Source organism: Mytilus edulis, chromosome 4 (genome assembly GCF_963676685.1).
Source record: "Mytilus edulis chromosome 4, xbMytEdul2.2, whole genome shotgun sequence".
NCBI classification, from domain to species: domain Eukaryota; kingdom Metazoa; phylum Mollusca; class Bivalvia; order Mytilida; family Mytilidae; genus Mytilus; species Mytilus edulis.
Window position 1 is genome coordinate 38,487,963 of NC_092347.1, and position 14,163 is coordinate 38,502,125.

The 14,163-nt window shown below is 30.8% G+C and overlaps 1 protein-coding gene across 3 annotated transcripts in view; it reads right to left on the bottom strand.

The window, feature by feature from the left end:
- LOC139521848 (WD repeat-containing protein 11-like) overlaps positions 1-14,163 on the bottom strand; it is a 43,505-nt gene that overhangs the window by 1,949 nt on the left and 27,393 nt on the right. For all 3 annotated transcript variants that reach the window (XM_071315503.1, XM_071315504.1, XM_071315505.1), the window contains exons 17-27: positions 10,736-10,842; positions 10,257-10,377; positions 7,841-8,009; positions 7,102-7,276; positions 6,576-6,641; positions 5,541-5,622; positions 4,280-4,465; positions 3,413-3,579; positions 2,450-2,544; positions 1,506-1,603; positions 1,044-1,124 (exon numbers count right to left, since the gene is read on the bottom strand). In XM_071315503.1, coding sequence (XP_071171604.1) covers positions 1,044-1,124; positions 1,506-1,603; positions 2,450-2,544; positions 3,413-3,579; positions 4,280-4,465; positions 5,541-5,622; positions 6,576-6,641; positions 7,102-7,276; positions 7,841-8,009; positions 10,257-10,377; positions 10,736-10,842 — 1,347 coding nt within the window. The remainder of the gene's footprint in view (positions 1-1,043; positions 1,125-1,505; positions 1,604-2,449; positions 2,545-3,412; positions 3,580-4,279; positions 4,466-5,540; positions 5,623-6,575; positions 6,642-7,101; positions 7,277-7,840; positions 8,010-10,256; positions 10,378-10,735; positions 10,843-14,163) is intronic.

The following is a 14,163-nucleotide window of genomic DNA, read 5'->3' on the forward strand; positions in this document are numbered from 1 at the left end:
GGTAAAAGTCAAAATGGTCATTATTGAACTTGACCTCTATTTTGTCATCAGTAACAACATGTTAAAATTTCAAAAGCTTTGGTTGAATGGTTCATGCATAAATGCACGGACACGACTGGAAACACCATTTTTCAATCTTTCAAGAACCATAACTCCTGAACGGTAAAAGTCAAAATCGTCATTATTGAACTTGACCTCAATTTTGTCATCAGTAACAGCATATTAAAATTTCAGAAGCTTTGGTAGAACAGTTCATGCATAAATGCACGGACACGACTGGAAATTCCATTTTCCAATCTTTCAAGAACCATAACTCCTGAACGGTAAAAGTCAAAATCGTCATTATTGAACTTGACCTCCATTCTGTCATCAGTAACAATATATTAAAATTTGGGAAGCTTTGGTAGAACAGTTCATGCGTAAATGCACGGACACGACTGGAAACTCCATTTTTCAATCTTTCAAGAACCATAACTCCTGAACGCCATTATTGAACTTGACCTTCATATAGTTGTCAGTAATAACATATTAAAATTTTAAAAGCTTTGGTTGAACGGTTCATGAGTTAATGCACATACAACATTTGATTGCCGCCAAAATGGTACATCCCCAAATCAATAACCGACATTTTTGTCACAAAAATCCGGTTAAAAATGTTATTTGGGAAGCTGTCTCATTGACATTTATCAAACATCTGTGAAATTTTGGTGAAATGAAAAATAAATGAACAACACTATGTTTCGGATGATGTTAGGATGAAAATAGCAGTTTCATAATATAATTCTTTTACTAGGGATCTTCACGTCACTGATGCATTAATAACATTAAATAAATTAGTTTTTATATTTTTAAATTTTAACCATATATTTTCTTAGTCATGTTTTAACAGTAGATGATAATGACCCTATCTAGATCAATTTAATATGAATCATATCTGAAATACATGTCTACTGTTTCAAACGATAATCGTCTATGTTTAAAACACAGGGCATACTATTTTATAAAAAGTCGCTATTCTAATTATTTATTTACAGTTTATCTACCTTTTGATTGACATGTGGACTACATAAATGGTCCACCCATCTCTTCATCACTTCTGCAAACTCACTGTAGCTCAATGTTGACTGTAATTAAAATAAACAAAATATAACAATTATATAGTAAAACATTTTTCTAAACAAACATTATTCATAGCAAACCCATATAATTTATCAAGTCACATAAATAAGTCAACCTAAATAGCATAAAACTGTCTGAAATCAATTTCAAACACCATTAATCTTTTGATCCCAGCAAATGCCTTTTATTTTAATGGTAATAATGAAGTACAGAGGAATGTTAACAATTTTCTCTAAAATGTATCAATATTTCATTAAAAATTGTGGGCAATTTGTTTAAACTTGAAAACTTATATTCAATTTAACTATTTCTTGATATACATTTTTCAACAAAAATCACTTTACCAAGTATTTAGTAAGTGGAAATAAAAAGTACTACTAGTATACCTTAGCTAGCCACACAGCTAGATCCCACTCACTATAAGTCTGTAGATATCTACAGGCATCTAACCCTTTGTTTATCAAACACAACAGCTGCACACCCTCTGAAACAACATGGTATAGAATAAGAATTATTGCAATACACCAACAATGCTACACTTATTGCAATACACCAACAATGCTACACTTATTGCAATACACCAACAATGCTACACTTATTGCAATACGCCAACAATGCTACACTTATTGCAATACGCCAACAATGCTACACTTATTGCAATATGCTAACAATGCTACACTTATTGCAATACGCCAACAATGCTACATTTATAACAATATGCCATCAATGTGACACTAATTGCAATAGGCCAACAATGCGACACTTATTGCAATACGCCAACAATGCGACACTTATTGCAATACACCAACAATAATACAATTATTTCAATACACCAACAATAATACACTTATTGCAATACACCAACAATGCTACACTTATTGCATCACCTTGTTTTACAGTATTTCTAAATGAGTATACATGTATATTAACACAGACCAAGGAATGCTCGACAGCAAATTAAAATGAGTGTACATAGAACAAAGAATGTTTTAAATCAAATCTAAAAGAATGTTTACAAAGAAAACAAAGGTTTTATAGTAAATCTATATGAGTGTACATAGAACATTGGAGTTTTACAGAAAATCTACATGAATGTGTAAACATAACAATGATGTTATGTATTGTTATTTGGTAAGCAGACATTGAAATCATTAGATCATAATGCTGAATCTTTAATTCTATGTTAAGCATTTGTAGAATGCTGTTTGTCCTTTTTTCATAGTGTTTCTTCAACTTTCACTAATTTTATAATAATTCACTTGATTGTGCTATTGTATTGTACTGATAGGACATGTGTACACCTTATTACACATTTATAGTAATTTCTTACCTGTCAATTTTCCATTAGCAATCAGATTAGTAGCTACTAATTTTATAGTACTCTGTGAAGCTCCAGAAAATCTTATACTGGCTACTAAACAGGCTCTGAAAATAAGTATAAATTTGATGCTTATTTACATAAACCAATTTAAGTCTTGATAATCCAAATTTCTTGAGTTTAAAATAAAGTCATTATTCCTATTGAGTTAATCGTAAAATTACTAAACTGTCTTTTGGCAAAAGTTTTTCTGTAAAAAGGAGTAGGTTCGATAAGGCCCTAAAATGGCCCCCTTTTTTAGCCTAAATTTCAAATTGGGATTTATTGACCAATATCACAATGACTAATAGCTAATACAGAGACTAGATAGGAAATAAGTCTTTTTGTTGTAGATTTATGTTCCTGCGTTTTATTCATGACGTCACAAATAGTACTCATTTTGATTTTCCACGAAAAAAACAATGAAAATAGGTAAATTTCCATTGAATATTTGGACAGGAAACATAGAGCGCATCTGTCGACCAAAAAAGATCTTCGACAATAATGTTTGTAATGACATTTTACATGTCTAACTTGAATATTTAGGTTGTCGACGGCTGCGCTCTATGTTTCCTGATGTTAAATTTGGCTGAAATCCTGCCCATTTTGTCAAATTCCCTTTTTTGACCTAACTGGGATGTAAAAATCAACGCTTTAGAATAAAACTATGACAGAAACTGTTCTATAAAACTTTCTCACATGTCTTCAAGTCAACTTAAAAAAATTATTTATCTTGTAGCATTGAACTTTATAATTGAGGCCAAATATGGCCCTTATGGAACTTACTCCTTTGTGATTGGATTCTTGAAAGATACAGGAAAACCACATTATTTTTTCAAAATTAGTATTTAATATGCCAACAAGACAGATGCTGTTGTCGAGCAATTTCCCCCCTATTCTTTACAGTAAAGAAAGGGACAGAGTGTTGAAAATTACCTTAAACAATCTGTGTAATAGATATCATTGTCAGGTTCTGTTTCCAAAAATAACTGTACAGCTCTGTCTGTTTGTCCTAGCATGACATAATTTTCAGCACATTTCTTTGTGTGGTCATAGGTTGCACGTTTACTGTCATGTAGAGCAACTCTATCTAGCTGGTATTTCTGAAAATGGAAAATTAACATTCTTTGATGTAGTCAGTACTTTTATATCATAATATAAAGCATTTCACGTAATAACATACATCACATACATTTTCACCAAATTGACAATAATAATACTCTAGTTAAGATATCTTTTTTTTCATGTTAACAAAACTACATCTATAGATTTTAATGTTTTTGTTTTTTCTCTCGAAAATACTGTAATTTCAGAAATTATTGCATATAATTATTATTGCAATTTTTGGAGATGGACAATAATGTGAGATTGATAATTGCCATTAAAGGAAAATGGGCATATAAATATATGTATCTAATTCTAAATGCATGTTCCTATTATTGACATATTCAACCAGCCACATTATTCACATTTATAAAAAGCTTGCAATAATTTCTGAATTTACAGTAAGCATGTAATGGTTTTAATGATTTGTTCAGTTGGAGGATGAATAAGCTTTCTGAAGGTACTTTCCATTTATACTCACAAATGCTCATCTAAGCAAGAATCTGATAAATGAATGACAGATAAGAAGAAGAAAAGTAAGAAGAGAAATAGTGTGTAAAAATATTAGTGTTACTTTACTTTTAACACCGCAAACATGACTAGATATTTTCAACTTTCTATTTATAAATGATTTTGGTTGTAAAAGTAACAATTTTCATTTATATGAATAATACAAAATGTATTTAACTTTTGCCATACCTTGTAACTGAGATTATCACAAATAGTGTCAAAGTAACTCTCTAATGGATGACATCCATACAACTGTTTTTCGTGGAATTTCTTCTCCTGTTCCTCAGGGTTGTCTAGGACAACAAGGTCATTTGTTTCTTTATAAGCTGGTGTCTGTGGTACAAATCTATCACCAGAGCTGGCTTGATTATCCTCCTGAAACATGGAAATATTATTTTTTAATTACATTTCAAGTAAGACTAAGATACTTCCATTTTCAATAAGAAAGCAATCGAAATCCAGGTTTTATAAACTTTAATAAAATTTGTAAAGTTTATTATTCTAGAATACCTTTGTCATCCTTTTCCTGTTTTTGTCTTCACAGTAATAGCGTAAAAAAAATACCTGGTAATGAAACATATTAGAAATTGATTTTATTTAATTTTTCAAATAACAAAAATCTTGTAAAAATTGGAAATTAGCTATGAAATCTTCTTATCTGTATTTTCTTTTCTATACCAATGAAATCTCTTTAATAAAATAAAATATTTCGAATGATTTTCTTTTAAATTTTGTCTATTTTGAGAAAAATTCTCTTGAAAAGTTTGCTACTTTTGCCATTGAAAAGAGACAAGATTGATCTATTTTGACATATGTAAAGGGAGATAAGTCAATTCATTCCATTTTAAAATTAAAATAAACCAGAAGATATAAATGCCCTTTGGTTGTTAAATTATATTCTTGTAATGAAAGTTTAGAGGATGAACTTTTCTTGGGGTAATTACATTACTGATTATTATGGTAACTACTTCAGTTACCTTGCTAAATACTTTTAACTGAATTGTGCATTATGTGCAAATCCTATGTGAAATATTTGTGATATTTTTAGATTTTCTTCCCCATGTTTTCTGTAATATAGTTCCAACTTTTTTCACCATTTTACAATTCCCCCAATGATTTATAAAGGGCTCATCAGGGAAAATCTATAATATTTTATACATCAACAAAAGAAAGCTGTTTTTATTGGTGTAATTTTTCTTCTTTGCATACTTTCTACATTGAGGGGGGATAGGAACTTTATCAGGACTCCGGGATTGGGTGTTTTTAAGATCTGGATTTCAGGATTGAGCCTTTTGGGATCCAGAAATTCTTTTTTCGAATTTCAGGGCGTCTGGATTTGAATTTATTTAAATTCGGGACCTCCGGATTTCATGTTTATAAGCCTGGGATTTCAGGATCAGAACCCCTCCTACCCCCTCTACATTCCTTCTATATGAAACTATCTACAAACCTTTATGGGTGAAATCTTCTCTTTACACAGATAGTTCATAGCAACTGTCCAGAATAAAACATCTGACTCATCACCAAACAACCTATTTAGTTGTAAAATTACAATATAATTAATCTTATAATCATAAGATCCCCTAAAGGAAATTTGTGAGTGAGAAGTTTCAAAGGAGATTGCAAAATTAAAGTTGGAAAACTGATGAACAGTTTTAGTGGACGGGTGCCCGCAATTCAGTGGTAGTTGTTTGTTGCTATCATATTATTTCATTCATGGTTTTTTACACAAATCTGGCTGCTAATTTTCTTGTATGAATTGTTTTACATTTGTTATTTCGAGGCCTTTTATAACTGACTATGCACTATGGGTTTCACTCATTGTTGAAGGCTATACTGTGACCTATTGGCATGGGCCATCAACCCACTAATAGTACAGAAAATAAATTTAAATTGACAAGATTTTCCTGATAAAATGTGACTTGATTGGTCTGGGGAAAACTTCTAAATTATACTACTTGTAAAATATCCTCATTTTAGTATTAGGCAGAGGAATAATACATATATAATTGACTGAAAAGGAAAACATTCAAGTCATAAGAAACCTCAAATTAAAAAAAATAATGCATATGTTTTTTATAACTCAATGGATAGTTTTCATTATAAAACTTATGTACATATACTTTTTTCTGAAGAAAATTCTTTAATTTGTTCTATTATGAAGAAGTTTACTTTATTTTAATTGCTTGCTTCCAGAAAGCAATTCCCCCGACATATTTTCCGTATTCAAACTGACCTTAGCGTGACCCATCTGATAAAAATCCTGCAATATTTTTACAACAACACTGACCGATTGAAAATAAAATTGACGATTATACGAAATGTATGCGAAAAAAATGATAAAATAGTGCACAGAAGACTAAGTTTATGATGTTTGCATGCATTAGTTCAATAATTGGAATAACACTATTTTAAAGGTTTATAAGGGTGAAAAAAGTTGTACTTCAAATATTTTCCGAACATGTGAAAATAATCTTCTACATACCTTGCTACAAGAAGACATCTCTCTGCTACACCAAATTTACAAACTGGTAAATAATCAGCCAAATCTCTGAAACAAAACCAATAAATTTTAGTGGCATTTCCCATGTTGAAAAAAATGGAATAAAAACTACCAATAATCAGTAAACTAATCATGATTTGCTTTACTATAGGTGTGAATCACAGTGATATAAACTTAAGTCTGAACATGAAAATGAGATCAAGGTTGGATGATCCCTGACAAACAGACATGTACATCTCAATATAATAACGTGATTAATAGTAAATGACCTACAGATGATGCAAAAACCAAAAATATTTATTTAGCAATAAAACAAAATATGTGTGTCCATAGGGAACTATGTCATTTAGTTTCTCCGGACTGATCAACAGAAACCATTACCATGCCTCTTTCTATTTATTTGTCTTTGAACACAATTTAACAATGCAATAATCCTAACATGCTTGACTTTGACAAACAGCACGTAACAATTGAAATGTACCATATGTGAAAAAAAAATAATATATACCTATCTATTAAACTAAACTGTCTGTTTATATCCTCTACAAGTTTAGCATCTTCCTCTCTAAGTCCTCCAGCCTCTATCTTAAATGTGTATTTATCACTCCAAGGTTGGTGATGGAGAAAATACTTCATCAACAGTGCTCCCTTGGAAGGTAGGATGTGGGGTGAAAACAGGTTATCTGAAAATAAAAGTAATAATTAAATGACACCCTGTTTAAATGGTTCTTCAGGTTATAACAGTTTCTTTTGCATTGATTAGTTAAGTTTTTTAAAAAGCGTAATTAAGGTTATGTGTGTACTTGTCAACAAAATCAGATTTGTTAATCCAGATTAAATTCAAATATTCTCTCAAAATGACGGTGTTATTACAGTATACAACGAAATCATGGCATTTAAAAATGTTTATTGCACTGTATTGTAGATGTGATCTATTCTATGCCATTAAATTGTTCTGAATCATCAATCAAGATAAATACAATCAAATTAAATTTCTGAGAGTATTTAAAATCTTAAATTAATAGTTATTGATGATCAAGCATTATCGGAATTTGATCATCTTTGAAGATAGATTCTTGAGACAAAAAGAGAATTACTCTCTAAATTTTCATCATGCTAATACATTGTACATGCATAGTAATACTGGTATTAAGCGTTTGCTTACTGCTTAAATTTGAAAGACATTTCAGATCATTACAAGTTTAATGAATATCTGCCTCAACTTTTTTTATTGCCAAATTGTATACCTGGAAGTTCCAGATCTTCTATCTTACAATGAGACAATTTAAGTAAGATGTCAAACACTATAACACAACCATCATTTGTAGCTATAACAGGTCTGTCTGATCCTGCCCAATCAATGTCTATTATCTTGGCTATTTCTTTTGGACTTTTCAATGAACTCAGCATCTCTAGCTATAACAAAGAAAGTAAAACATAAGTAAGAAAATTCCTGGAAATGGGAGTATAGTTTATGAGACAGCAACCCACAACCAGAGTCTCCGCAGGGCGCAGCTTTATACGACAGCAGATGTTGAACCCTGAACAGTTAGGCAAAGTATGGACACAACATTCAAGCTGGATTCAGCTCTAAATTTGGATTGTGATTAAATAGTTGACACAGTATAGGTTTCTGACACAGAATGAATGTGGTCTAATTTAGTTTAAACATATCTATTTATAGTGGATTGGGAAACAAGTTTTGCAACTTATATTAATCCCTTTCCACTTTGTGGTCTAATGAACTTAAAAAAATGTTTCTGCCTTTGAGCAATTCACTATGCTGTTGAATATTAATCCTCTCAAAAAAATGTTTGAAGAAATTTTCTTTTTATTTATGAAATCTGAAATGAGAAAAATTGAACCCCCCCTCCATCCCCCAATTTTTTTTTTCACATGCCCCTTTCCCTTATTCTAAAACTGATCTCAATTAAAATTTTTAATGGAGTTTGCAACAATAACTACTCATTTAAATACATCATAAAATATTAAAATGTAAAAAAAGTGCTTGTTATCACTGAATGGTAAAGATTGTTTTAATTTATCAGTTGGTAGTAAAAATGAATATACATTGTATATTGTATAAAACAATGATTTAAGTTTATTCAACTACTATTCTGGACAAAGAAAGATAACTCCAATTGAAAATTTCTTGCTATTGTGCAATATTGTGCAATTAGATATTTCTTGCTATTGTGCAATACTGTGCAATTGAAAATACTTGCTATTGCACAATACTGTGCAATTGAAGATTTCTTGCTATTGCGCAATACTGTGCAATTGAAAATTTCTTGCTATTGCACAATACTGTGCAATTGCAAATATCTTGCTATTGCACAATACTTAATATAATAATTTTGGATCCTGATTTGGACCAACTTGAAAACTGGGACCATAATCAAAAATCTAAGTACATGTTTAGATTCAGCATATCAAAGAAGCCCAAGAATTCAATTTTTGTTAAAATCAAACTTAGTTTAATTTTGGACCTTTTGAACCTTAATGTAGACCAATTTGAAAACGGGACCAAAAATTAAGAATCTACATACACAGTTAGATTTGGCATATCAAAGAACCCCAATTATTCAATTCTTAATGAAATCAAACGAAGTTTAATTTTGGGACCCCGATTTGGACCAACTTGAAAACTTGGCCAATAATCAAAAATCTAAGTACATTTTTAGATTCAGCATATCAAAGAACCCCAAGGATTCATTTTTTGTTAAAATCAAACTAAGTTTAATTTTGGACCCTTTGGACCTTAATGTAGACCAATTTGAAAATGGGACCAAAAAATTAGAATCTTCATACACAGTTAGATTCGGTATATCAAAGAACCCCAATTTTTTAATTTTGATGAAATCAAACAAAGTTTAATTTTGGACACTTTGGGCCCCTTATTCCTAAACTGTTGGGACCAAAACTCCCCAAATCAATCCCAACCTTCCTTTTATGGTCAAAAACCTTGTGTTTAAATTTCATAGATTTCTATTTACTTATACTAAAGTTATGGTGCGAAAACCAAGAAAAATGCTCATTTGGGCCCCTTTTTGGTCCCTAATTCCTAAACTGTTAGGACCTCAATTTCCAAAATCAATTCCAACCTTCCTTTTGTGGTCATATACCTTGTAATTAAACTACATTGATTTCTATTTACTTATACTAAAGTTTTTGTGCAAAAACCAAGAATAATGCTTATTTGGGCCCGGTTTTGGCCCTAATTCCTAAACTGTTGGAATCCAAATCCCAAAATCAATCCCAACCTTCCTTTTGTGGGGTCATAAACCTTGTGTTTAAATTTCATATCTTTATATTAATTAACTTAAACTAAAGTTACAGTGCGAAAACCAAAAGTATTTGGACGACGACAACGACGACGCCAACGCCAACGTGATACCAATATACGACCAAAAATTTTTCAATTTTTGTGGTCGTATAAAAACTATATATTACATCCAAAAATAATATTAGTCACATCAATACTTTTGTCAAACGATTCTAAAATTATTGCCAGAACCCATGGAATTCTAACCAAGTATTTATCAATTACTTTTGAATTAGTAATTATAAAAAAACCTTGCACGATCTATACAATTTTTTCTGAAATAGCCCATATTCGTAACAACATATTGTTTGTAGTGCCAACACAATCTCTGTACTTACTTTTCCTTCCTTTAATTCAAATATATCCATGCCATCCAAGTATAGGACGCCAAATTTTGTGTTTCCTCTGCCTGGTGCAAATCTTATTCTTTTTATCCATCCTCTTCTGGTATGAATGGTTCTGAAAATGAAAACATATACCTTTTCTCGCCTTTTAGGCACTCGGAAGAAATATCAAAAGATCAACACACAAACTACTTGAACTTATAATGCACAAAAACATATTCATATTTAATGTACCAACCCATTAATTCAAGACATTAAAGGACAACCTATGTATAATAGTGATTTGTGGACAAGTTTTATAAGTCATGTATAGAAAATGAATATCTACTTCATATTGACATGATTGATAAACAATATTACAATATCATTTTTTTTAAATAAAATGTAAGTTAAGAAACTCTCAAATTTTTAGACATGTCCCACGATTTGTATAAATTTTCATGTTTTGGGGAGTTTTGTGAAATCAAAGTTACCTTTGTGTTTTCAGCTTCAAGTCCCACACTGACACTTGTCCATCTTGGTCACCAAATACTATATTATCTCCCTTCCATGCAATACATTTTATTGTGCCAATATTTGTCTAAAAATAAATTGAGAGGAAGAAATAAAATAAAATTACATTTTGTGTGACAAAAGTTTACAACTTAGGTATCATGTGTAAAATGATACAAGTGTTTGGTAAACAGGAAGTTGTTGAGTGATGTATCTAATATGATGCATCACACTGTATAGCTGTCTTATATAAACCCAGAAACCAAATTCCAGAAATGCTTGTATTATAGTTCCTAAGCATGTTAATAAAGATGCGACTAAAAATATTCATGGGATGGATGGACGAACTAACAGACAGACAGGGGAAAAACAGAATACCCCCCACTATAATTACTAAAATTAATAGAAATCTACCCTGAACATGCTAAACCAATATGAAAACCAGATACAGGACTGACTGATGGATGCACAGACCAAAAAACATAATGCACCTTACTATTGAAGACAAAACATAAATTCTGCATTAAAAACTGAATAACAAAATAATAAAATACTGTTTTTGTCCCTCCATGTCCTTTTTTTCAAAAACAAGGGAGACCAAATTCAAAAAAAATAAATATCAACCAATATTTTATTTCGTAAGATAGCAGTATAAAATATTCTTAAAAGATTGCCAACTAAATCAAAAAGAGAAACCTCAAGTCTCTTGAAAAAGCTGATAACAACAGCACTTGGGAATGTATTATAATGACCATTGAATTTTAAAGTCATTTTAAAAGGTATTTCATGTAGTATATATAAGTAGCATTGATAACAGAATAATAAATTATATTTTAAGCATGGATATAAGGGCATGATTTAAATATAAAAGACTTATCAAATCATTCTAACAGTTGCAAAAGACAAATTATATAATATTAAATAATCACATCTCATTTGTTCTTTTTAAAAACAGGCACTATTTGTGAATTGAGAACAATGGATTTTATTTAAACACATTCAAAAAACAAAATAACATGCACTGCATCTTTGTGTGTAGCTACTGTTTGTTCCTTTTTGATACAGTGGATTCTATTACCATTATAAATTCAAGTTGAGGTTACTAAAAATTACCTTGCTTTGAGACATGGGATCTAATCCCACAAAATCTGTGCTTCGTCAAGCTCAAGTACAACTCAGGAAATGTGAATTTTGTAAGGCTGACAAGGATATTTATTATACTTGTGACCAGTGTCAGGTGTATGCATGTAGAAAATGTGCCATACTTCATCAAGAATCATCTCCGAATCATGTTATCACAGAAACTGGATTTAATTCGCCAAAAACTATGCAACTTATGTCAGAATCTGAGCAACATGCAACATCTGTGCTATGTCAAGCACAAGTACATGTGCGGCAGACATCAGAATCTGTTCACCAAGAGCTAGATCACAGTATCTGTGGATTATGTCACACAGAAATAATAGCGCCTAATAGATGTATTAAGTGTCAGATACATATGTGTTTAAAATGCTGCATAGTTCATATACAGTCATCTCATAGTATCAAAACAATAGATGATATGATACAACTGAAAGAAAGCAGCAAGTAAAATTCATGAAAGAAATGGATTAACTGTTTAATGAAGCTTGCTTGTATAGAGTGTATTTCATTCCATAAATATTACCAGCTGTTAAACCATGAACATTAAACTTAAGATTTACATGTACATGTATCAGGGAAACTTTTTAAAGACTTGGCATAATATGAATAGCCTTGTGATAATTTTTTTTTACTTCAGCAACAATTTGAAAATTGATTCAATATTTAAAAAGTTATTGAAAGAAGTTCAAAAAAGAGAAAAGAGTTATGAGGAGTAATTTAGTAAAATAAGAGAAATATTCAGACAAAGAACAAGGTACATTTGGGGGCTAATTAAATCAACATAGAGCACAAGCATCAGCAAATATTTTGCCAGTGGAAAAATAAAGAATAAAACAAACCTACTGTTTACATATCTTTTGGGAAGGCAGTAGTGGTCTTTTTATTCTTAACCATGTACAAGTCAAGTACCCTAATAAAGATTTTGCATAATTTTTTACATTTAACTGATTTTGCAATCTATATTCCTAACAATTAGAGCCATAACCCCAAAATCAATCCCAACCTTCCTTTGTGTTTAGGAACCATGTGGTACAATTTCAGATCTATAGACTTATACCTATTGTCCAGAAACCAGAAAACCTTGTTTTGTAGCCCTTTTTTGGCCCGTGATTCCTATATGTTATGGTTTAATACCCCAAAAATCAATCCCAACCTTTCTTTTTTTATGTAGAATCTTGAGGTTCAGTCCTATAGAGATTCATACAAGTTATTGTTCTGAAACAAGAAAATTGCTTGTTTTGGTCCCAATTCCTTTAGAGTTGACCAACTAGATATCATTGAGCCCCGCTCTGAATAATGTGTGGTGAAAAATTTGTATCTTTACCATAGGACATGGAGTTGTCGACTGAAACCAAAGTTTTTTACCTTGACTTTTGACCTAGGAAGTTGTACATACATTTTGACACCCCCTCTGGTGTTGGTTAATATACATGTCAAGTTTGAAATTTGAAATCATAACTGTTCTCTAGATATAGAGCAGACACAATTTGTTACAGACAGACAGACCGACGGACAGACATACTGATCACTATAGGGCGTCCACCATTAGGCAGGGTCCTAATAAACCCAACCTTCATTTAGTGGTATGGTACCATGTGGTACAATTTCATCTATACACTTATACTAATTATTGTCTGTTAACCAAATGTCTAAGGACAACAACCACAAAGACAACAATATCTTAATTCCATTATACAAATTTTATTATTAAAAATTTTAAGGTTGTATATAATATGTATAAGAAAAAAAAATAATCATTATTTCTTGTTGGTTTGCACATCAACATAACATCATGCTACAATATACAAAATCTTTACACTGATATGATAGCTTTTAGGTCAGAAAAATGCATAAAATCATTGCAATTTGACAATATGAAACTATAATCTCTTCCCTTCTTTCAGAGAGGTAAACACAGCATTTAAAAATATTAAAAGTAATTGCCGTAAATCAGAATTAATTAAACTCATTAGCCCATTCAAGTCTTTTTTTTAAATACAAGACGAAAATCCTACAAATCCTTCCCAATCTGTACTTATTTCCAAAGATATTTGTGAAAAAATTCTTAAAAGATTGCAAAATAGACCAAAAATTATCTAAGACCATTGTGCTAACAACAACAGCAGCATTAAAAGACTTTACATAAAATTGTAGTCATACAATAAGTAACAAATGAATACATTTCAATTCAAATAAAAATGTATATATTGATAAAATTTTATTAACACTAATAAATTATATATTTCAATCAGGGGTATATGGTCTG